Genomic DNA, 24,392 nt, shown 5'->3' with positions numbered 1-24,392 from the left:
GCTAAATGTTGACTTTTTATCTCATATTTATGTAATTTTATTTAATTTTATTTTTATTGACTGGCTGAAATGGGCTTCCAGAGATTTGCATTTTTCTTTTCCAATTTAAAATAAGAATTCCCATATTATAGTAGCACAAATGCAGTTTCTTAATTTTTAGGCAATCTGAACACTGCATCATACAGTACATAAAACATACCTGTGCTCATGATAGACATATCACTGTGAACTTTGTTATATTATTGCCAAAACAATAAACAACCGGAAACCCACCAGACAAACACTATCACATTTGCCAAAAATAAAATCTGAAATGAATTTAATTGCTGCAGCCCCAGTTGAGGAAGAAACACTCAGTGTGTTTGTTAAAAATAATAGGGGCTCAGACAGGATTATTGTGCATTGATTGATACATAAAATGAATAATTAATTTACCTTTCCTCTGTTCAGTTGTAAACAGACTGCACATCTGTCTGCTATGCTCTAAAAACTGGATCGTCTGATTTTCTAAACTTTACCTGAGGGAACGGGTAAAAACATGTTTTTGTGAAGCATGAACTCCCACTGTCTCATACGGGAGACCATGACATGAAATGGAAGCTGCAAACTGGTAGAAAATAAAGCTAACATATAGCTTGGATCCTTGAAAGCATCAGTGCGCTCTGCTGTTGCAAAGTGTTTATTGAGTGCACGTTTCCCTCCCAACAGCAAGTGAAACAAATATAAAAACAGGATGCAGATAAAGTACAGGTCTGGAGGATTTATCTGTTTTAGCTGCACACATGAGAACGAGGCTTGATTCTGAAAAGATTTGTATCATTTGACTGAATTCATGAATTACAATCAGTCCAAAAGGCAACAGCAGTACATTTTATTTTTTACAACTTGCAAAAGTAGCTTAACGCAATAGACCCACTCCTCATGGCTTAAAGCAGCTTAAAGCAGCAGTGTTTAGCTGAGCCCATACTGAGGGACAGTGATGACCCATGTTTGAAGTCTATTCCACAGTGAATATTTGAGATCTTTTAAATCTTCTCGCTGTGTAATCTACAGCAACTCTTGCTATGCTGTAAAAGTCATCATCATACAGAGACTCATATAAACGGTACAGACGGTACATTGACTGTCATGCCAAATGAAAAGGCTGTGAGAAACTCATCGTCTTCCTTGCAGGACTGATGGCAGATATACAGCATGTAAAATAATCTGAAAGCACCATAGAGTTAAATCATACAGCTTGAACAGACAGACACCATTTTGAACAGCATTAGATATGTCAAAACATGGGCGACGACACTACAAGCACAAAATCTCTTTCATGGCACCTGGCACATCAGTTCTAAAATGCAATGGGAATTACAGTGTATAACTTAAATATCAGAGAATAACACAGGCACACACACACACACACACACACACACACACAGACAGACAGCATCATCTGAGATAGTACCCAAGGTCCAGATTCACACTTTTTAAAGGTCCGCGTGTAAAGTACCAGTACATGGCTTATATGAGTCCATAGATGATTAACTTTGGGTCTTAATGCCTCATGTATTCATTATTTTGTCTGATCCTTTGACCAAACATTTATATATCTTTGCCTGGCGCTTGAGAACGTTTAATTTTCATTTGCTCATGATAGCTGTGATTAAAGGAATAGTCGTACATTTTGGAAAACACACCTCTTTGTTTTCTTGCGGAGAGTTAGACGAGAGAAAGCGATACCACTCTCATGTCCATTAAATATGAAGAGGAGACAGGCCAGGAGACAGTTAGCTTAGCTTAGCATGAAGACATTGAAACAGAGGGAATCCAGTAGCCTGGCTCGGTCATAAGGTAAACACTATTCACCTACTAGCCTGGCAGGATTTAGGCACGTGCCTCGGGCCTCCTTACCACTAGGGGGCAGAGGGGGAGGAACATCAACTGCCTATAATAACGCTGCAAGATGTAAGAATTTTGGTTTAAAAACATTTTTTAAAATGAACCACCGTACTGAAATAACCGTCTATGTCTATTTTCTGTGTTGCAGAGATATTTACTGAAGTCACCATGCAAACCAGCATTAGCTGCACGGCTAAATAAGCTAACTAAGTTAACTCGCTATCGGCAGCTTCAGTTAGCAAGAGTTAGCAGTTACTGCTATGCTACCCCATTTGTTGTGAGACCTTTGACAGGTGGTCAATTATTGCACCTTTAAATAATGTTTAACATATAACATATTTTAAAATATATAAAAAACATAAAAATCTTCCAGAATCTCCGATTTAAAAGTTCCATGTTTATGTACTCATTCATTTTTTAACATACACAACTATATTTTTCCTATAAATATATGACTAGCCAATTGCGCATGACTACAGAAATATAAATAGGTAAGCTGAAATATTTATCCAACTAAATTAATAGGCATAATAATCATCATGTGGCAGTTAAGTAATTTTGTTTGTTTACCAAATATCAAAATGTGCGTGTAGTGGGGGCCCAAAAAGTACAGCCTGCCTAATGTATGTTTCCTGCCTACCAGCACCTCTGAATAGTTGTGGTTTTATTGGTAGAAATGCAACGTGTCCTTTTTATGCATCAGTTTTTCTAGAGATAAAACAATCACGATATAACATGTTAATTCGAGGTGCTGGTAGGCAAGTTTGTTTCGTTCTGACAGAACCAGGCGGAGCTTCACATTTAACGCAGGAACATGATAGTGATCTAACTCTCAGCATATTTATCAAAATATCAAACTATTGCTTTAATGCACAGTAGCTGCTTGGTAAGAGTCTGCTGGGACTCACAGGCTGGTACAAAGGGGTGTTATTAAATTAAAGGTCCCATTTCAAGTTACTTCCTCACCTTACAATATTCTGTATAATGTTACAATGCTTCCTGTCTACTGGCACTACGAAGGCGACGTACTGTACTTCAAGGCAATATTACACATCAATAAGTGATACAGCAGTAAAACACATCTCTTTAAAATATCCTTCATGATTTTGTACAAGTACTGCAGAGTTACCAAATTAAATAAAATACCACGAAATAAAAATTCAAAAACAAGACACAATTGCAAAGAGGCAGTTGAAATGAGAGGAAATGACACAGCCATCAAGGGTTGTAAACCTTACAAAAGACTTGAGGTGAAACTGCTGCTCTGTTATTGTACTCCAAGACTTGTCTAAAGTCGTCATAAAGTTCGTTTGCAGTTTGCTCCCTGCTGAGTAATGCAGTCGGTGAGATGAACTTTCAGTCCAAGCTTCTGTTCCAGTGATTCATGACGCTTCTGCACAAGCAGGTGGTTTTCAAGTAGCAATTGTAACACATCAAAAAAGCATAGTTTATATGTATTTTGTTGATATGTCCTCAAGGCAAAGGCATTCCATTGTTTGACGGGAAAATGATGAGTGTGAGGGATTTCCTTCATTGTGAAAATACCGGTGTGTTGAAAACATGTTCCATGATCGGATCATTGTCTTTGGATGCCTCCACTTAGTCGTTATGTACCACAGACAGGCCAGTAAGTTGTAAACAATTGCTGAGTGTCTTTGAATGCCATTAATAAAGTAAAATATTTGATTGTGTTTTCATCCCTTTTATCTCCATAAATTAAAATCCATAATTTTTGGTCTTTCTTCAGGTCCCTTGGTGCAGTGTTCTTCATGGTCTATTATCTTTGGCCAAGGAGTGCATCATCCAGTTGACCTTCGTCTTCCAGCTCTCCCGCAGAGCTTCGTTGAACTTGACTTTGAAATTCTTCAGTGCCTCTTCCTCTGATTTCCCCAAAGCTAAAGAGTCCTTTTGAAAACAAATAAACAAAACATTGTCAATATCATTACCATTATCATCATCATCGTAAGCATTACCATCAGAGCTGTTGTGTACCTTTAGATACTGGATGTCTTTGAAGGAGGTGAGCTCTGGCAGTCCTGCTGCCTTCATCATTGCGAAGAGGTTGACGAACAGCGTCCCGTTCCGGCACAGGATCTTATAGGCACGCTCACAGTACTCCCTGAACCTGACAACATGGATAAAATAATCAGCCATTGGTTATAAAATATGAAGGGCTGTCATGAATAGTGTAACGCTTCATTGGTAATGTTGTTATTTGAACTCTTAATCAACATTGAAAAGCTGCAGCTTTGTTTAAAAAGTGCATATTTAAAGATTAGGTTACACTGATATTATCAGCACTATACTATTTGTAGAGTTAGATTCTGGTGCTCGCTGCATATGATTGTGTGAAAAAGGAGGTAAACACCTGTATTAAATGGTAACTCCACCACATTAAAGTGTGTTTACAGGTCTTGGGTGGGAGTACTACTGCATATGTGAATAAAGAGTTGAAGCCTTTTGTGGCTCCAGAGTAAGCTGCATGTAATCTGATGTGATGTCACACATTGGCTAAATTGCATTGTGGGTAACGTAGGCGCCAGCTTTTCAAAAGGAAGAAGAATGCGGGGAATAAAAAGCTGATATTTTTATTTTTGATCATTTGTTTTCAAACTTTCCACGATGAGGCCAACAGAGAGGGCAACGCTATATGAGTGGAATGTTTACGCATACATTACCCACAATGCAACTTCTGCTACTGAGTGACATAACTGGAGGCAATTTATCAGATTACATTCATCTTCCTCTGGAGCCACAAAAAGCGTTATACTATTTTTTTCACATATGCAGTGAAACTCCTCAAGGCCTGTAAACACAATTTAATGTGTAAAATAGGTGAAGTTCCCCTTTAATGTGGCGGTCTAGCTGCCACCTTAAATTACATGTATATTACCACATTAACAAAAAACCTGTTACGGCTTTAACACTGTTATAGTTAATTATGTCATTAAAAAATGAGTCATTTTATGTGTTTGCACTCGCTAAGTGCTCGGCGCTCCATTAAATCTGATGAATCACTTTATTCAAATTAAGAATGTTCTTTGTTTTTTCAGGTGTTGACGTCATCAGGAAAAAGACTCCCACACACTTGCAATTAATTTTAATGACAACAACGTTTCGGTACTTAGGCCTTCATCAGGTTATCTCACAAGACAAGGTGTTGAGCTCATAAAATATGAAGGCAAACAGTCAAAGCTTTATTCGAAAACCTCAATAGTTTAAAATGTTAAAAAATGACACTCTGTACAGGCCTTAAATATAAGAGCAGAATCCCAGGTCAGGAAAAAGACTAATACAAAAATATTGTACCTCTCAAACTTTTCACTGTTGTTCGTCCGTCCTTGCTGGATCACGTGGACAAAGTCGTACGTCAAGATGAAAGGCACACGCTCCCTGTTGATGCCCAGTTTCCGCTTGAAGTTGCCCAGGAAATGCCCAAAGTCAATGTGGAAGAGCTGAGGAGCAAAGGTGAAAATGAACTTCTGGCTCTGAATCCCTCAGCACAGTCAAATTTAGACATAAGGAATCACCTACTGAAAATAAAGACTGTTCTGACAACACACTCACTGGAAGTCACAATTCACATTATTACTCCTTATTAAAATTGACATACCAATCGATATTAAATCTTAAAGAGAAGAATCATTTGTACTTTTTGTATTTTTTTATTTAGCAGTGAAAATGCTATACTTTTGATTGGGCCACTAAGTTTGTACATCATGAAGTAAAGTCAGGTTCAGCATGGGCTTAAAAGGACCACCCATTCCCCACCTCATGTCTAATCGACCCTTGAGGTAGATTTCAGCGTCTTAATAAAATATCACAGTACCTGTCCAGTTTCCCTGATCATGATATTGTCATTGTGACGATCTCCGATGCCCAACACATAAGTAGCTACACAGTAGCCAGCACAGGACAGCGTGAACTCTTCTATTGCTTGATCAAGTTTGTCTCTGGTGGAAAAAAAAAAAAATGAAAAGAGGAAACAAGGAAGCAAAGCATGAGTAGGTTTCGTTCTTACAGGACACACAAATAGTCCTGAGGTGGAATTTCCTCACTGCTTTATGAAATATTCACAGAGGAGTTCCTGAGTCCTATTAATGATTGACCGTCACTTCCTTTCACAGTCTAGACGTGCAGGGGGCTCACTGTGTCAAGCTTTTACTAATTTTCTCCGCTCCATTTTGGGTGCTGCAGCATTTCAAACTAATTACCTTTCTGTTCTGTCTTGCAGTCAGCGGGGCCTGTCTTGCCAACGTGACGTACAAAAGGCTTATTCATTACATTGAATGGTTCTCTCTCTTCGAGGAGCTTTCAGAAAAGACAAGACCTTCAGACAGTCTGGCACCAAATAAAAATCTACTCTCGTTTAATGTTCCTGAAGCTGTAGTCTGCCTATGCACTTTGTGTTGGTCTGTCACGGTTTGAAAACGCTGCACATAATAAATATTTAGAAGTAAACAATTTAAACCACACGCACAGACTTCCAGACAACATTTCATGAAGCATTAAACTTGCTTGCTCCCAACATAGATGGGAGAGAATTTTGTTCATACTATCAAGAAACAACAGCTACATACTCTGCACCTGTGTGTACCTAAAGGAGGCCGATTGCATTTCTTATTTCTTTCCTTTCCTTCAGTGTTTTATATACAGTATGTTCTTGTGCATGTAAAAGATCTCGGAAGTTAAAAAGGTCAAAGTATGCACCAACAGAAGCTCCTCTCTCCCACAGAAAACACTGCTCCTGAAACACCTTGTCAGTAGTCCTGCCTTTAATTCAGTGACTTTGTGACATCACTCTACATCACCATGTCACACATTTGTATAATGTATGCCTAGTGGCACGTAAGAATTGATTTAGCTCAGCTGCTGTTGTTGTTGTTAGCGGTGCTGGCTCAGGTATGTGTGTCAGACAGAGGGGAATACAGTGCTGCAGCACTGGGCAGTATGAGAAAACTGATGTGTGTTTTTAGCACTAAAGCATGTTAATCTATTCTAGTTATAACCCAAAATACAATTATGAACCTGAAAATAAGCATGTGCCTCCTTAAGTGAAACATTTGAGGACATATTTTTTATAACAAAATTTTGTTTTCCTGCATTACCATTCATTATCTGTTTTATCTATTTACACACCAGCCTCTATGATTAAGTGCTGCACAGGCAAACCTCTAGTTGTTGACCAATTCAAAAAAACAATTGAAATGTCCTTGCATCTGCTTACAGATACCTTAGTGTGCGTTAAAGACCATTTATTACTTGCTTACATGCATTTATAAAAAAGCAAATAGGGGGAGCCTGTAAATAAAGTCTGACCAACAATACCAACACTTTCTGTTCAAAACAGAGCTGGCGGATGTGACACATTTCACACCAAGACTGCATTTCAATTCCCTACCACACAAAAAATACTTTCAGTGCTATAGTTAGTGCACTTTCATGGCAGTTTGTTCACACATCTTGCAATGCACTCGGACAAATCTTCACAAAAACTGTTAAATAAAACAATACATATATAAACAATACTATCCTATTGCTCGAAAAGGAAATTACACATATTTGTACCGATGGACGCCAGTGAAAACACAATTTTAAATTTAAAAACTTCCCAAACAGCAATTGCAGAATGGCTTTTCTGCACATTTAATACTTTTGTTTGGAGCTACGTTCTACCACTATTGTTCTCTTGTGTATAACGTTACATTACACGTAACAAAAAACAACAATTCTATATGCTGGCCTCCTAAAGCCAACTTGAGTTGCTCAGCCTGTTGTCACTGTGTGACCCCAATCATGACAAACAACTAGAAAATTGATGGATGGATAAAACACTGTGGCTTTGAACAGCGTGTCCATAATTGGACCCCATTCTGGATTCCTGGGGTTAAAGAGCGCCATCACTCCAAGAGAGGTCAATAAAATTTTCAAAGGAAATCATCAAACTCACTCAGGATTCTTCGATTTGAGCCAGTTGAGCAGGGTTTCCTTGTTGAAGGCTGCAGTGGCGGCACTGTTACTGCTGTTACGCTGGATATTGGCGATGGTGTCTGAGTTCTTCACCACCTCGATAAGACCCATCTTGTTCCCAGTGGACAAGCAGCCGTATGGGATCATCCTGTGAGTGTGTGTGGGGTGAAAAGAACAACATCAGGCTGGTCCTCTACAGGAGCTTTGTGCGCAAAAGCATCAACAGCTGCTGTAAACAACTGCTCTGACTGTACTGTACCTGAGATCCAGACCTTCCTTTTTCCATAAATTCTCCATGAGCCGGATCATCTGGAGGGTCAACATGTCTTGCCGAAGATCTAAAGGTGATGGGTGAAAGGTTGTATTTACATTTTATGCTTTAGACCCTGGTACTGAGTGTGTGTGGCCATGTACTCAGATTCTCTCGTATCTCACCGTCTCCATTCTTGAAGATGATGCCCACCATGTCTCCTTGAGCACAGTGGTTCTTATACATCAGCCAGAGCGGCTTCATCTTGGAGTCCATGAACCTGCACTTATCTGCACTGCAACGGCAAACACACAGTCATTATGAACACATGATCATTATAACTGTGTCGGGTTCATAGACTGAGGACAAACTGCACTTGAAAGTGGAGAAAATGCCTGGTTTTACAAAATACCGTTGCTTTTTGGTTTTTAATCCTGGTGGCATTTTACAAATATAGTTGTTAAATACGTATGCATTAATGACTTTTGTCCCCTGTAGGCCACTGTAGGAAATTAGACCATTTTGTCCAGCACAAACAAGCCACAATTATTACAAAAAACACTGCCCAAGGGGATGAAGATGAACAGATTGGAGACAGAGAGGAAAAATAGTACCAACTTTATATAGTAAATAGTAATAGTACCCTTTATGTAAGGGCATTAGCTGTGAGAAATATTAGTAGGTGAAGAATGTTGGGGGTGTTGGGGGTGACTAGTTATGTATACGTAACAGCGTTACTTCATTAAATTACTTAACACATGTAAATGTGATCAAAACATGTAATCAAATTACAGTTACTAATCAAATGTTGGTGATAACAAAGGGTTTACATCTTAATATATTATTTTTAGTAAAACGATTACATGTACAATATCACAATCATTCTGTTGATTCGCATCTTTTTGCCATGCAGGACTGTCTTCTTCTGTCAAGGGTCAGTAAAGCTGTTGGGACAGATTTGAGTGCATCACCATCAAAGGTAGGGTGGCTTACCAGGAGCTGTATATGTCCAGATAAGCTCTATACTATACTCACATTTTGAGCATTGTTTGTGTTTGGTTCACTTATATGAATGTGCACCGCCTCTCATCAGCCAGTCAAGTCAAGGGGCACTGCTCTGAATAACCTCGGTCTGTCATGCCCGCAACCAGCCGACCACGTCAAGGCATGTGGTCATGTTGTTGGACAAGAACCCCTCTCTGTTCTCGAAATAATATTCAAGATCATTGTCTGATCGTAAGAATTGTCTGAAACACTTTTGATGAAGGTTTAAGGGGAAACAAAAGGTATGTATTATTAATAAACTGTGTTTCTGAGCAGGAGCAATGTGCAGAATTTTTTCTCTCAAGACTGAAGTGATAATTTCCATCTGAGAGTTGGATGTGCGACTATTGCCTCTGAAAAAAAATGTGCATGAAATTCAACAATATGTTCCTTATGAAATGAGAAAAAGGGCTCTAACATTACTGTGGAGTGTATATCTTGTTTACCAGCAGTGAAAATGCTGATGATATATAAATTCTCGATGTCAAGCCTGAGACATCGAGGTCATACAATGTCTGGTTTATGCCTAAACATCTTTAAACATCTACATTACTTATTACATTTTTCTAGGAGAACTAGTAGTCTAGTACCCTATTACATTTTAAAAGTAACCTTTCAAACACTGAAGACGGCATTTAGTATAAATTAAAATACAGTCTAGGGTTCAATTGTCAATATTCAACATAAATGTATTATTTTGTAATTCAGTAAATCCAGAAAGGGACCAAATCTGCTCCTGGAAATCCAATTAGGCAGTGCAATCTGTAGTGTGTGTTTGTGTGTGTGTGTGTGTGTGTGTGTGTGTGTGTGTGTGTGTGTGTGGCACTAACCAGATCTCAGTGAGGATGATACTGGGGTTGAGTGGTGACAGCAGGTCTGACAGGGCCTCCAGGTAGGACTCCTGTTTGATACACAGCTTCAGGTCATCCACCGTCATCTTCTGGGAGCCCGACTTGACGAAGTCGCTCAGAGCCTTCATTTTGCCCAGAGCCTCGTTCTGTGCAGGAGATTTAAGACAGAGGCTCAAAACAAAAACACACACTTCAGAGCTTGAAGTCAGAGGGTGTAAGTGTGTGTGAGTTTACCTGTTTGGTTAAGAGCTTGATGTGTTGGATGTTTCCCCTGCAGTAGGCCTCCAGGATCAGGCCAAAGCGCAAACTCACAGACGCCACGTGAATCTCCGACCTGCAATAAACACAAATTCTCCAATCAAACAAAAGGCTGCAGACACACGCGATCTTGATTTTAATTTTTTTTTACTGCTGGACTGCATCTCACCTGAGATGCCAAAACAGAAAGTGTCCTATCCTCCTGTTGGACAGAGCCCTCTCTAACAGGAAAATGGTGAGGTCACAGTCTAGATAGGACTCGTACTTCAAGACCTGGACCAGCTGGATTAAGTACTGCAGCAGTTCGTCATCACTGCGTGCACAGAAAATGTTCCATTAATGATCATTTTGTAACACAATGAGTGCAACACCATCTGGGGTAGGATGGCTCTCTGAATATGAGCAAAAACATGAAAATAAATGTGTACCGGAGCTTCCTGAGGCATCTGATAGTGAAAGAACGGACCACTGGGTCGGGGAAACTGTAGTCTAAGAGCTCCAAGGCGTGGATGGCAGGAAGGTCCGGCCAGTTCCTCAGTAAACTCACCATCTGAGGAGAGTCAAAACTCTTATGTGATTGATGGCAGATTTAACTTCTCACGAGACGCGAGTGCTGTAGTGGACTGTGTTTCTACTTTAAATACATTTTCAAGAGCTTTGCTGGTTGGTAGTGCTGCAAAGATGAATCAACAACTACAACAATTAATTGTTGCAATAATTAATCAAGTAAAACCCAAAAAGGTCCATCTCTGATGGGATCATTTCCCCAATGTTGTCAGACAATAGCAGTCTAAGCCTGTTTCCTAGGACTACTGGACCAAGACAAAAAAAAAAAAATTGTACAAATTGCTCATTTAGACCCCAAAATATATTAAAAATTAGGACCCAAGTTAAAACTGTGTAACCAAGTAAACCAAAACTGATCACAGTGGGGAAATTCTCTTTCAAAACTCTCGATTTATACCTGAACTACGTCCTCACGCTTGTTCCACTTGGTGATGAGGAGCAGCTTGGACAGACTTTCAGGAAAGCGGTCGCGGACTTCTGCACGCAGCTTCCACAGGAGCTCCTTCTCGTCCTCGAAAAACTCTGTGTAGTTTTTGTTGTCCATGATTTCCTTCAGCTTCATGTACTACAAGAGAGTGACACGACATGATAACAAAAATGTGTGGTCAGCAGGAGACCACTTCTGCTTCGAACGTGTGAGAATTGTAAAATGTGAGAAAGTCTCACCTCGTCTTTTGTGGTGATAGCTGCATCACCATTCCTCTCCACGTCACTTATCTGAAAACAGATGAGGATATTTTTGACTAATGCATACACAAATATCAGTATGTCCTCAAATAAAGCCTTTAGGGAATAAGCACCTTGTCAAGTGGAGGGTAATAGAGAGGATGTGGCCGGATGTTGCTGAAGCGAATGAGAAGCCCGGCAGCGCTGTCCACGTTGGGGTTCTTCTCGACTGTTCCCATCGGGTTCAACAGGTCGCCTTTGTCATCTGTGATATAAATGTCAGATATGATTTGTTTTATTTAGAAGATTTGAATCCATTTAGTGAGCACAGTTTTCATTTTCAAGTCACTTTTGTATCTCCAAAAGTGCCAAAGACAATACAAAGCCCTCATTTACAGTCATTTCCACATCTTAAAAAGGCTATCTTGTGCATCAGCAAACACATCATGAGTGAATATGTGGGGTTTTGGTAGCGCCACATGTCACTTTGGGTATTTCAGCCCTCACTGTGTGCAGCCAGGCGCTGCGGAGGAGGCTGTTAACGTGTGAGGTGCTTTTGAAGAGGAGGAGATGTAAGAGGAGGCTGAAAGTACCAGGGACAGATGGCCAAGTGGACAAGAGGAACTCCCCGGTCTTCAGCTGGTCCTTGTAGTCAAACACCATGGTGTTCACCCAGGCTATGGGACAGTCCTGAAGAGAGGGACAAGGAGGATTAGGCTGGTTGACTGGCTTTGAAGACCAATCTGCAAGCAGTCACGCGAAGAAAGAAAGCGAAAGAGACGAAGAGTAATCTCGTTTGCAATCATGATTGTGTTAAGGTTTGATCAATTGCAACAAAATACATTAATTTAGTTACAAAATAATAAAAAGATTGTTTGTTTTCTTGTAAAAATTCATATAACGGTTAGTAATTTGTGGGATATAAAGTAAGATCTCCATCTATTTCAACATCTATCTGCTCTTTTAAAACCAAATAATTTTTGTGACATCCAAAAGACACATTTAAGATTCTTTAGAAATAAAACCTTTTCATCAATAAATCCAAAACGTATTGAATTATTAAAAATCTCTTGTATAACATCTGCTTTATTTCAGATGTCGTCTGACTTAAAATCAAATAACATGAAGAGAACATCAATACTTTAATGAAGCACGTCTTTATGGCAACTTTGACTTCATAATTAATTGTGTTAAATTATAAAATGTGAAGCAAAGGACGTTGCAGCTTCCAGTAAAAAAATGTACTTGACACTGAAGTTATATTAATATGGTCTCAAGCGTTGGAATGTGAAGCAGCAAAAATGGAAATAAGATCCAGGCAGAGATCAGCTGAACAATAACACATTATAAACACATTTAGGCTGAATGTACCCAGCTAATAAAAGAGACGACGCACAAAAATAAGAGCGGCTACAACAGCTCAACTTCCGTCTGTATGTCTGCCTGCAGGACTTCTCTTCCGGGCAAAAGAAGAGAGAAGTTGCTAAAAAGCGGAAGTGGCCTCGCTGCCCAGAAACCCACCTGGGCAACTTGTTTAGGCAAACATGTCACCCACAGCTGCAGAAAAAAGAGGAATTTGCTGTTGTTTACTGTACTTGTCAGCATACAGTATGTGGGTTTTGTGGAGGCTGTTTCAAGTGCAGCCTGTCAGTGCAGTACTACTGCTGGTACATGTAGGTCCGTGCACAAAACAGGCTAAAAACAATAAGTAAATAGTAAGAAGGAGGTAAGAACTCAACCTTAGTCTGCCACGTGTGGCATTTTATTTACTTTACTAATAGTTCAATAAAGTATGAAGTGATAGAACGTAACTAAATACATTTAATAATGTCCTGGTCTTTAGTAGAATTTTGATGTACTTGTACTTTACTTGAGTATTTTCATTTTCTGCTTCTTGATACTTCCACTACAGTGTGGAGGTATGTTGAGATACACATAAATATACAGAATTAAAACTTTAACAATTAAAACAAAAGAACAAAACTCAGTGAAACCAGTTGCACTCTGAGGTGAAGTGTTTTGAGATCATCGCCTCAAAAACACACAACAGCTGTATTTATATGTCCTGTACATGTTGAAGCTGTCTCATGCTTTTCATATTGTTGATCAGTGAATTTTACAAAACAAATTGGGTGAACTGTTCCTTTAAGAAGAATTACACTTTTCCACTGTACTGGCTCGACCTGCTTACTTACCTGGTGACTTACTGTTTACAACTCTAATATTTGCATTGCTATATATATTTTACCACCTGTTTATCCATTACAATATATATTTTTCATTTTTTATTATATATGTATGTTCATGCCTGTCTAAAACCCCTTCTCATTATATATATACATTTACTGCATTACCGCGCCAACCGTTAACATTTTATACATCTTACTATTAACTTTACAGCTGTCCCCCACAGCACTACATTTATTTTATATATCATATTTTATTTAGATATTTTAACTCCAGCACTTTTATATCTTTATGTGCCAAATTCTAATTTTATTTTCTTTTTTAAAATATAAACATTTCATATATTTTATATTTGTCTGAGCACTGTTGGAGGGAGCCAAAAAACGACTGCTTTGCACAGTTTTTAGGCTCCTGCTCTAAACTCTCCAGGTTTGGCCTTAAAGATGAGAAGTCAATTAAAAGGTAAAGTGCTCAGTGAGTGGGAGTGCTGTAAAATATGAAATGCATCAGTAAAGATGAATTCAGAATTCCTTGAAAATGTTTGCCAATTCCTTCCTTCCTTGGTGTGATGTACAGATAAAAGAGCTGCAGCGGATGAAATGTTAACCGCAGCTTTGCCACTGAACACACTTGCACAACCAGACGCAGCAGCAAAACACACCCACACAGCACACACACTGACTGTGCACACTACACACTGGAGAGGAAACAGATCTGTTTGTGCTTGCTAACAAATTCACGCCCACCAGCCCAAACACTCGCCTACTCAATCACAAGCCGTACAGTGAGGCTCGAAAAAACGGCACTGGGTCTCTGACGGACTCACCGCTTTCTTATTCTTCTTCTTGGTGCCTCGGGGCTTCTTGGCTTTCTCTATGACAGCATAGAGAGCGAAGCACAGGCGGCTCATGCGAGGCAGGTCGGCCACGTTGATGTCAAACTCCAGCTTTTGATCCCACAGTGGCTCAGAGCACACTGTCACCTCCGAGCTTGTCACCACCTTACAGAGCAGCTCGCTGCCGTGGAACAGGCCGGCCTGCACCACCAGCTGGATGGACACAAACACACACACACACACACACACACACACACAGACACACACACACACACACACAGGAGTGATTAGGTGGAGGCATGACATGTGGCTGAACAGTTTAGCACTTTGGTAAGGGAGATTGTTTGTGGAAGATTGACAGACTTCACCAGATGATTCAGAGTTTCCTGTGCAGCTCTGGCTATGAGTCAATGGGTCTACACACATTCAGAACGTAAGCAGGTGGCATGCAGAGTCAGTCAGACATGATAAACAACCAGCAGGACTCAAAATCCAATATTCTGCGACCATTAAGCTCCTGCCTTTTGGCAAATCAAGATATTCTGAATCTATATTTACAAAATCTACGAGTGGCTATTCTCCCCCAGGCTGTGTTTTCAAGCCGTCGCCTGCCAACTGCAGACATGACTGATAATTATGTGACAGGACAAATTCGCCATCAGTCATGATGTGCTCTGAGGCAGCAGCCGGAAGTGCACTTACACTTAATAACCCATCCAAACAGTAACACAGTTATGAAACTGAATCACAAACACAGACACACATTAACAGACTGCCCTACGTGTGTTCTCACTCTCGTCTTTTTCTTTTCTTGTTTGTCAAAAACTCTCTTTGCAAAATGCTTTACGTTAGGGCTGCAACTACCCTCTATTGTCATTATTGATTTATCTTATTTTCACAATTAATTACAGCCAATAAAATGTCAAAAAACTGTTAAGCAATGTTCCTCGAGCCCAAAATGACGTCCTCAAACTGCTTCTTTTGTCCAACTGACAATCCAATATTCATTCACTGTCATAAATGGCAAAGAAAAGCAGTAAATCCTAAATTTAAGAAGCTGGAACCTGTTTGTAAAATGACTTAAAGGACCAGTTCACCCAAAAATGAAAACTCTGGCTTCATACGACTTGTCCGGCGTAATTGAAGTCTCCGGAAGCCCTGAGATCCCAAATTGATTTGAAAAGTTGTTATCTACATCCTTGACATGCGGTCGAGCTTTTGCATCAGCTTCAGTCGGGCTGCGGGCTAATGCTTTTAGTTCAGCAGCGACAGTGAAGATTTCGGCATAAAAAAGGGTAAAAAATAACGTCTTTTCAAACTAATTTGGGTTAGGCTTAGGGTTGTATGGAGCCATTTTTTTTTTGGGTTGGTTTTTTTTCGGTTTTAAAACAAGTCCCCATCCACTTCAGTTGTTTAGCAGAATGCTGCAATGCTGTTTTACTGTGAAGCTCCAGAAATGTTTGGTGGACAGTGAAGCTTAACCTGACTTTCCATCAGCAGGGGGTTGAGTAGATAATGAATAATGAATAAAAAATTTTGGGTGAACTGTTCCTTTAAACGAGACTAGTTGGCAATTAGTTTGCATTCATTTTCTTTCAATTGACTAACTGATTAATCAACTAATATTTGCTGCTCTACCATTGACATTTGCAGGGAAACATCTTGAATTTGACCAACACTGACACTGAACTACACATTTCAACATAGCTTCGGGCCTGTCTGCAATAGTAACACCATGCATGCATCGGCTTCAAAAAAAGAAGTGCACTGAAAGCGAGAGAGGGAGAGACACCATGAAGTCTGCCTTTTTTCTTAGAATCTAGGCCTCAGAGTGAGACGTAAAAATCAGATAGGCCCTCCCCACTTCCTGTTTTGAAGTTTAACCAACCGCCTTGATGAATTATGGGAAACGTGTGGTCTGCACCATGTGACCCCCCCTGTCACTTACATGTCAACCTTCCGCTGTTGGTACAACTGAAATAGAGATATTGGTAAACAAGTGAATGCCGCACACTTCATTGAGCAGCAAAGTCAGAGAAAACCCACACAAAACCACACCGACCTTCATTCCTTCGTCTGCGTTGACTCGGCTGCCCTGCAGCAGGTGAATGTAGAAGGGCTCATTGATGGACCAAAGAGAGGAGGTGTTCTGCTGTAGGATGAGAGGAAATTTTATTTTTCCCTCCCATTCTTTGAATTCTGAACTACATTCATGCCATTGAATCTCAAGTCACGAAACTGTTGCTACATTTTCCTGTTTGGCAAAAGATAGTAACAACAAAGTAGACTTTCAAAAGAGAGTGAAAAAAGGGAACAAACTTTGAAACTAGGAGACACTGACAAAAACTTCTCCAAGCTACTTTGAATAAGTCTGAAACAGTCAATTTTATTGTTCTTTACTGCTAGTATTTTTTTCTTCTTCTGTGAATCATGTTAGATAAAAGCTAACAAAGTAGGCAATACTACAAAAGGTGAAATGCAAGCAGAGGTGTAAATTATCAACACTGTGTTTCACAGCATGTTTCAAAGTCCACGGTCCGGTTGAGGTACAACAGGGATGAAGAGAGAGAAAGAAAGAGTGCTGCTCTGTTAATGAAAGACGACATCCATCCGCTGACCTCTCACCTTCTTCAGGGGCAGTGGAGGAGGTCTGGACAGGGAGCGACTCTTGAATACCTGGCTGCACATTCGACCCTGCTCCTCCTGATATTTGCTGATGGTGGAGTGGTGCACCATGGTGAGATGAGGGTTTTGGCCATTTCTCAAACATGCGAAAATGTACTGAAAGACAACGGGAGGGGACAGAAGAAGAGATTTTGTTGTTTACTGGTACAGCTATCAGTCAGTTCACCCACAGATATTTCCCAGTGTTCTGATAGCACTGGTTAACTCCTGCAGGCAGTTCATTTGCTGTAGGTTAATGCAGCCCAAATCTCATTATGTGTGGATGGATGCAGTTCCTCTCTGCAGGGCTGCTAGACAGATATGAGTCACCCCTGCAGGTAGCTGCAGTTTGAAAATCAACACTGGGGTCTCCTGCCACCAAAATCTCAACTCACCCCGCCCCTGATCTGACAATCATTTCAGCTATTATAGGGCTGACTGCCGCTGCAGGGAAAAACTCACCCAAAAATACATCCAGTGAGAAAATAACAGCTCTAGCGCCAACAGAAAGTGACCACTGCTCTTGTGCTTTTTCATGTTTAATCGTGTCTAATTAGACATTTTGACACTGACCGACATACACGGACTACTTAATGCGATAGTGGAAAAATCTCTAGAAATGTATCGGAATCAAGTACAATTGATTGATTGTATCTGCTCACTATGATGCACCTAAAATACAATCAAGTGACAGGCAGTTTTAGGTTAAAGGAGCACTGTGTAGTTTTGGCGAATAAATCAGGAGTGAAAGATCTTTTTTATGCCTAAACAAACTACATAAACAAACCCTCTTCATTTTCATGACTGAATAAACAAACTGACCTTAAAGGACAACACAATTTCATACTGTTTTACTTTGTTTATATGTGGCGGACCCTGCCACCTTTCAAGCTTTAAACAGTGTTCTGGGAGCTTATTTTCCTTTGAGAACAGCTTGTTTATTCAGTTATGGTAAAAATACATATTTCTGAGTTTGTATTATTACCTCATTCATATTGTAAATATTAAAATTCTTAGGTTTTTATGTCTTCTCCAAAACTACATAGTGCCCCTTTAATGTTTTTAAAAAGATTCAACCACTGGTTGGTCAGCTTCTTGGCAAATTGGGATTTTAAACAAATCTACTGTATAACTATTAAAAAATAGCAACCTAGTGTTTTTTCAATACATATCAGTTCTGAATATTTGAAATAGTTTCATTTCTCATTTTCAGCGGTTTTGATCCGCCGGCAGCAGCTGCACTCTCTACAAAATGTTATGCCCTCAGTGTATCGTCAATTTTCCCCGTGATATTGAAAATAGTATCAAATATCGATATTTTTCAAGAAATTCCAGTATTGTGAACACCAGGGAAGACACAAGACAATGTCCAAGTCACTTAATATTCCTCAGTTATGTCAATGACAAAAAAATAGCACAGTTATATCCTCAGAAATTGAGTCCACACGAGAAGACCATTAATGAGGGAATCCCCTGAGAAGCCAGCCCAAACATGAAGACAAGGCAACACAGAATATGCTTGAAAACAACAATGCTAATGTCCAATTCCCGCAAATCCCAAATTTGTCACTTTCACTTTTTCTTCATTTAACTGCCTCATGCAACTTTCTCCCCACAGAAGAATGTGGCAAAACTGGAGCGTCTAAATACGCAAAAGCTGATGAAGACGTATTATTCACAGAGTCGAGGCTGAAATCGCTGCCAAAGGTGCAACTCAACACAACTCAGAAATACAATTTGAACAAAACAATAAAATCTGAAAAGGGCAGCTGTATTTCCACACAAAACAGCTCCGCTCAAAGACTCACTTTGAACTGGCACATGGGGTGGTTCCCATAGATGAACTCCCACCTCCCGTTGACCTGTAAGGTGTAGTCCTCGGGCTCCTGTCTCACAGAGCGAAAGACGGTGGCCTTCTTCTTCAGGGCACTCCTCATCAGAGCCACCGGGATGTCCTGAGGATCCTGCTGCAGCATGAAGCTCTCCTGTGAGGGCCACAGACAAGTTAATCAAAATAAAGGGGCCAGCTTAACAGTAAATCAGACCAAATGCAGCTTTCATGTCTGTGGATGTTGTTCCTGAGTGATGTTTTGAAGGTTGTGTTGTAGGAGGGGGATTTCCAAAGGTGCTCACACTTACTTAAAAATCATCCTCCTCGCCATTTGTTGACACAAGGTGGAACTACAGTTTTTCCAATCAAAGCTGTTGAGCTCTCTTTATGTGCTGCCCCATCATACCTGACAGTTTCACACATACTGTGTGACTCATAAAAACTACAACAGCAGATCAACTCACATCGCAAGCCTCAAACTTGACGTTGATGAAAATCTTCTTGGCGTTTTTTGACTTCACGCTCCCACACTGTGGCGGTGAGCTGCATGGCTCCAGGTCACACGGGAAGCTGAACTCCATCCACTGCTGCCACGGCAACGCCTGCCGCTCCTGAGCCTTCACTTCGCAAAAGGTGCGCATCTTCGTCCGAAACTCATTCACCTCGTGGTTCTTCTGGGCCTCAAACTCATGCAGACCTGAGAAATCATAATTAAAGGTGTAATACGTAAGAATCAGCCACCTGTCCGATTCATATGCCAAACACATTGGGGTCAGCATATCACCAGAGTTACTGCTAACTGCTGCTGTTAGCTAGTTAGCCCCGTTAGCCAGAGCCCTTTTATCTGACTCTGCCTGGACTGGGAGCTCAGAGGACCGGGGGAGGGTTGGTGTTTTCACTGCTAGCTGGTTAGCATGCTAACTTACACATGTTTAACGTCACAAGTCTTGTTTCGTTTTGTTTTTCAATTTTTGCTCATTTTTTAAATATTTACAACTTAATTTTTCAAAACAATTTTGGTATGCAACATTTACTGGATCTACCTGAGAGCTGGCCATGTTTTCATCAATGAAACCCAAAAAAGCATAAAACGACAGCTATTTTGAGTGACTAAACTGAAGCCTAGTGAGCAAAGCGTAATAGATTATACTACTGTATGAAGACATGATGAGGTCAAGATTTTACTAACTGGAATGAAAAATGTTACTTAGCATTAGTTAGCCTAGCTGCGCTCCAATTTCAATCTAAATTAGCTCACAGCTAACAAGTAACTTTATCTTTCAAGATTTTTCTGCCTCTAGTGCAGCTCAAACCAGCCCTCTGAATCACTGTCATATTCTTTGTTTGTCCATTCTATGCTGTGCTGCCGTTGAGCTTGTTGTAATGGCTGTTTCTCTGCTTGTAAAAAACAACCGAGCCAATCAGAGTTTTGTATGCGGGATGGGTCACCCTCCTGTGCCACAGGCTGAAACAAGGTGGCAGAGAAATTGCCAAGAAAAAGGCAAAAAGTGGAAGAGATTAACACCGTTTGGGTTGGCAATATATTTATATTCTATCATCATCATGATAAGAGACTATATATCTTCTTAGATTTAGGATGTTGTTGTGTCTTCATATGGCATAAGCGTTGTCTTTTCTTGGTCTTTAAATGGCTGCGTTACAGTAAAGTGATGTCATTTTCTGAACTTATCACTGTTCTACTCGTTCTAACAGTTGCCTTTAATTTTTTAACCCTTTATTTTACATTACTGATGATTATTCATAAAAAAAACCTAAAAAACAATTGTATTACAGTATTCCCTACAATACCATCATGGTATTTGCTCAAACATATTGATGTATTTGATATTGACCAAGCATTAATGAAGTGATTTTGAGGAGATTTAAAAATATTATGATATATATTGCGTATCGCGATATAGCCTAAAATATTGTCCTCAGGCCATATCATCATGCCCTAAATACCTTTGTGCAGGTTGTTGAATGTTGATTTATAGAAATAACAATTTTAAAAGAATATTTCTTCAGTCAACGTCAAAAGCATTAACTGCTTCAAGCAGCCACTACTGAAGCTTCCTTATTACCTGAAAATGATGATGACATCAGATCTGCCACTGTCAGTCAGCACTGATGGCTTAGTGGCAAACAGTCAAACTTAAAGGGGCAATGTGTAAGATTCTCAGTTGAAGACATTCAAGCGTTAACTACAATAATCATCAGAATGTGAATAAATAGCAGTTTGGGCATCATGATGTCTTGATATTGTTTATATATACCATTGAGAACTGGCCTGTCCCAGTCCAAAGCTCCTGTGCTAGCGGTGTGAACACCGGCCCTCCCCTGGTAAGCTCAGGGCAGCTACAGTACATATCACAACCTCTCAGCCCATGGCTCAAAAACAGGAGGATGCTGCTGACCTTTGCCAATCAACAGGCTGATTTGTGTGTTGGTGAGCTTCTCCACTCGGTCACCCTCCCTCGCCACCAGCCTCAGGACGCACATGAAGGGCCGCACGTCGCTTATGCGCCTCATTTCCTCCTCCAGTTCCTCCCTCTCTGCTGTCTCGTTGATGCAGGTGAAGACATATGCGTCGGGATCACCCAGTGCACTGAACAGCGCCTCGCTTCTGGCATTTTTCCAAACCATCTGAAACAAGAGACAAAAGCAATGCAGGAGGTTGAGGGCGCAGAGTTCATCAGTGTACAGTGTGTTCTCTGTGCATGTAAAACATATGCTCCAGGGGTCGTGCGCACACCTCGAGCTGCAACTTTGCTATTTTGGGAAGCGAGAGAAAACACGTTGTTGTGGAACAACATGTTCGCCTCTAATGAGCTACAATGACAAGTTATTGTGCATAAATATGACCCCGGCAGTTTTTGAACATTTTCTAAAATTCCTTGTGAATTACGCACGATTGGAAAGACATTTAATCTCTTAATCATCTTAACAGCTTCCAAGAGTATCATTACTTAACACAGCTAAATCAAACAGCCTGAAGTGGCAGAACTGTTGGCATAGAAACGGGCACATTCACATTTAACAGCAGATCTGCTCCAGCAGAGAGCTGGCCGTGTATACCAAGGAGGAGAGAGAGCTGTGGCTCCTTCTCTTTCTCACAGTTGCATCAAAACTTCAAGATGGATCAAGAGCACCAGAAAGCGTTGTTCCGATTTTAATTAGTTTAATGTCTGAAGGTGATATCAAGGCGACCAATTCGCTTGAAAGCGTATTGAGTAAATATTGTAATAAACAACAGCATTTCGCAACCGAGGTCGTCAGAGCCGCAGCGCAGCAACAGATATGATGCAATAACACCGTATATCATCCATCAGCGGTGAAATTGATTCTATCAAAGGTTTACTGGTCTCTAAAAGCAGTAACTGATTATTTAATCGAGATATTGAGGTTGACGTACTTTTTTGATGCTCTTGATGGTGTCATGTCGACGCACAGGGAATTTGAGGAAGATCCCAGTAGGCAGCAGGAAGTCCATCACTATCCCCTGGTCCCCCTCCTTCTCCCATTCCTCCTGCATCCCATACTTCCCCGGGGGCATGGTGACGGCCTCTCATTTACCGTCAGCTCCTCTGCTGCTCACCGGAACACACGCGCACACACACACACACACACACACACACACACACACACACACACAGAGGAAACACAGCCGGGGTTAATAAGTCCACTATTAACATGTGTGTTACAGTACGTGTACGTGTGCAGTGTGTTAGGCGCTGTAACGCTGTCGTTTCTCGCTGAAGCCCTGAGGGATTTATCTTTATGAGGCTGTTCAAGCACAGAGAGAGTGTGCACGACATGAATTGACACTGATAAACAGGAGCGTGTAGTTGAACAGCCTTGTGTGCACCTGATCCCTTCTTTCATCTTCTCAATGCAGTTTAAAGGTGCATTATGTAGTTTAGCGGAAGAAATTTTAATCAGAAGACAAAGATCTTCATTGACTGTTTTTTATTTTCGTGCCTGAACAAACGAAATAAACAAACTCTTTGTTTTCATGACTGAATAAACTGAATGAACCTTAAAGGACAACACACATTCATACTGTTTTACTATGCTTGTATTTGGCGTACCCCGCCACCTTTCTCGCTGTAAACCTTATTTCCCTCTGAGAACAGCTTGTTTATTCAGCTATGGGAAAAATAAATATTTCTGAGCTTGTATTATTACCTCATAGATATTGTAAATATTAAAATTCTGACTTTGACTTTAATCTCCTAAGCTACATAGTGCCCCTTTAATGCATGAATATTAATATAGGGTATGAAATAGTAAACCGAGGCGATTTTCAAGTGTGTTTTTCAAGTGCTGCTGTCAGTTTATGATCTGCAGTTTGGTATACAGACTTAAATCATGCGTCTCCACCCTCACACACTGAATATTCTGCCCGGGGGTCAAATGAGGTGAAGACACACAGAAAGGAAACTTAAATTGACTGAATAACACGCACCACAAAAAACACAGATTGTCTGGGACATTTTACGCCCTGTTTCATGTCAGCCTATTCAAATGACTGTGCAGACAGAACACGGTGTATTTTGAATGCAATCTCCAGTAGTTTGCCATAAAGTAATTCTACACTATTGATTTCAGTAAGAGGAAACTTGTGCTGTGCGAGCTGCAGTGTCTGCCAGATGTAGGCTGACTTACCATCCCGTTAATAAACATGTATTTGAGTGAATTTAGTCACACCTGAAGTGTGGATGTACTGACACAGGCTGACACATTATGTAGGATAATTGAGAAACATCTTTCCAAATCAGAAAAGAAAACAAGAATGTGCACACGCAACCAAACTCCGTTCATAAAACGACACATTTAAGCTGCCTGATTCTAAACTAACACATGTATCATGAGCGAGAGCCTTTCCAACCTGTTAACGCAGACAGACACTTGCCTCAGGTCTCTACACGCCGGTCATCTCCTCATGCTCCTTATTACTGCGAAGATGGAGGCTGGAACATCACGGGGACATGTCTCTCTCTCGGGCGGGCTGGGTGCTGCGGGTCTCTCGGCGGAGAAGCGAGGTGAGGTTGTTGTAAATCCAGCTCAGACAGAAGAAGCGCCGGCACGGCTCGTGTGAAGCGGTGAGGGGGCTTCCCTGCGTTGTCATTCATGCAGTGGTGTTGTCGCATTGAGCCGGACTGACTGAGCGGCTGCGCTCTGCTGCCTCTCTGCCTCTCCGGCTCCCTGCGCGCCAAGGGACCGTCCACCAAAACTTTAGTCAGCGCGAAGTGAAAGTAACGTCTCTCTCTCTCTCTGTCTCTGTCTCTGTCTCTGTCTCTCTCTCTCTCTCTCTGTCTCTCTCTCTCTGTCTCTCTCTCTCTCTCTGTCTCTCTCTCTCTCTGTCTCTGTCTCTCTCTC

At 40.7% G+C, this 24,392-nt stretch overlaps 1 protein-coding gene across 1 annotated transcript; it reads right to left on the bottom strand.

Moving 5' to 3' along the window:
• Positions 1 to 663: 663 nt before the first annotated feature.
• On the bottom strand, positions 664 to 24,209 carry pik3cd (phosphatidylinositol-4,5-bisphosphate 3-kinase, catalytic subunit delta). The gene is made up of 23 exons (XM_084366681.1): positions 23,926 to 24,209; positions 22,426 to 22,600; positions 21,428 to 21,656; positions 19,475 to 19,707; positions 18,988 to 19,164; positions 17,141 to 17,296; positions 16,578 to 16,667; positions 14,507 to 14,728; positions 12,087 to 12,183; positions 11,628 to 11,758; positions 11,494 to 11,544; positions 11,225 to 11,392; positions 10,689 to 10,810; positions 10,430 to 10,573; positions 10,237 to 10,336; positions 9,982 to 10,148; positions 8,293 to 8,402; positions 8,117 to 8,195; positions 7,838 to 8,005; positions 5,717 to 5,840; positions 5,197 to 5,342; positions 3,880 to 4,012; positions 664 to 3,792 (listed from the first exon to the last, which is right to left on the bottom strand). Exons 2-23 carry the CDS (start codon positions 22,564 to 22,566, stop codon positions 3,655 to 3,657), a joined length of 3,126 nt encoding a protein of 1,041 aa, XP_084222807.1. The 5' UTR covers positions 22,567 to 22,600; positions 23,926 to 24,209; the 3' UTR covers positions 664 to 3,654.
• Between the last annotated feature and the right edge of the window lie 183 nt (positions 24,210 to 24,392).

The sequence above is a fragment of the Pagrus pagrus genome, assembly GCF_965226575.1.
Source record: "Pagrus pagrus genome assembly, chromosome: 11".
NCBI classification, from domain to species: domain Eukaryota; kingdom Metazoa; phylum Chordata; class Actinopteri; order Spariformes; family Sparidae; genus Pagrus; species Pagrus pagrus.
Note: the sequence above shows the minus strand (reverse complement) of the source record. Positions and strands in the feature narration are given on the sequence as shown.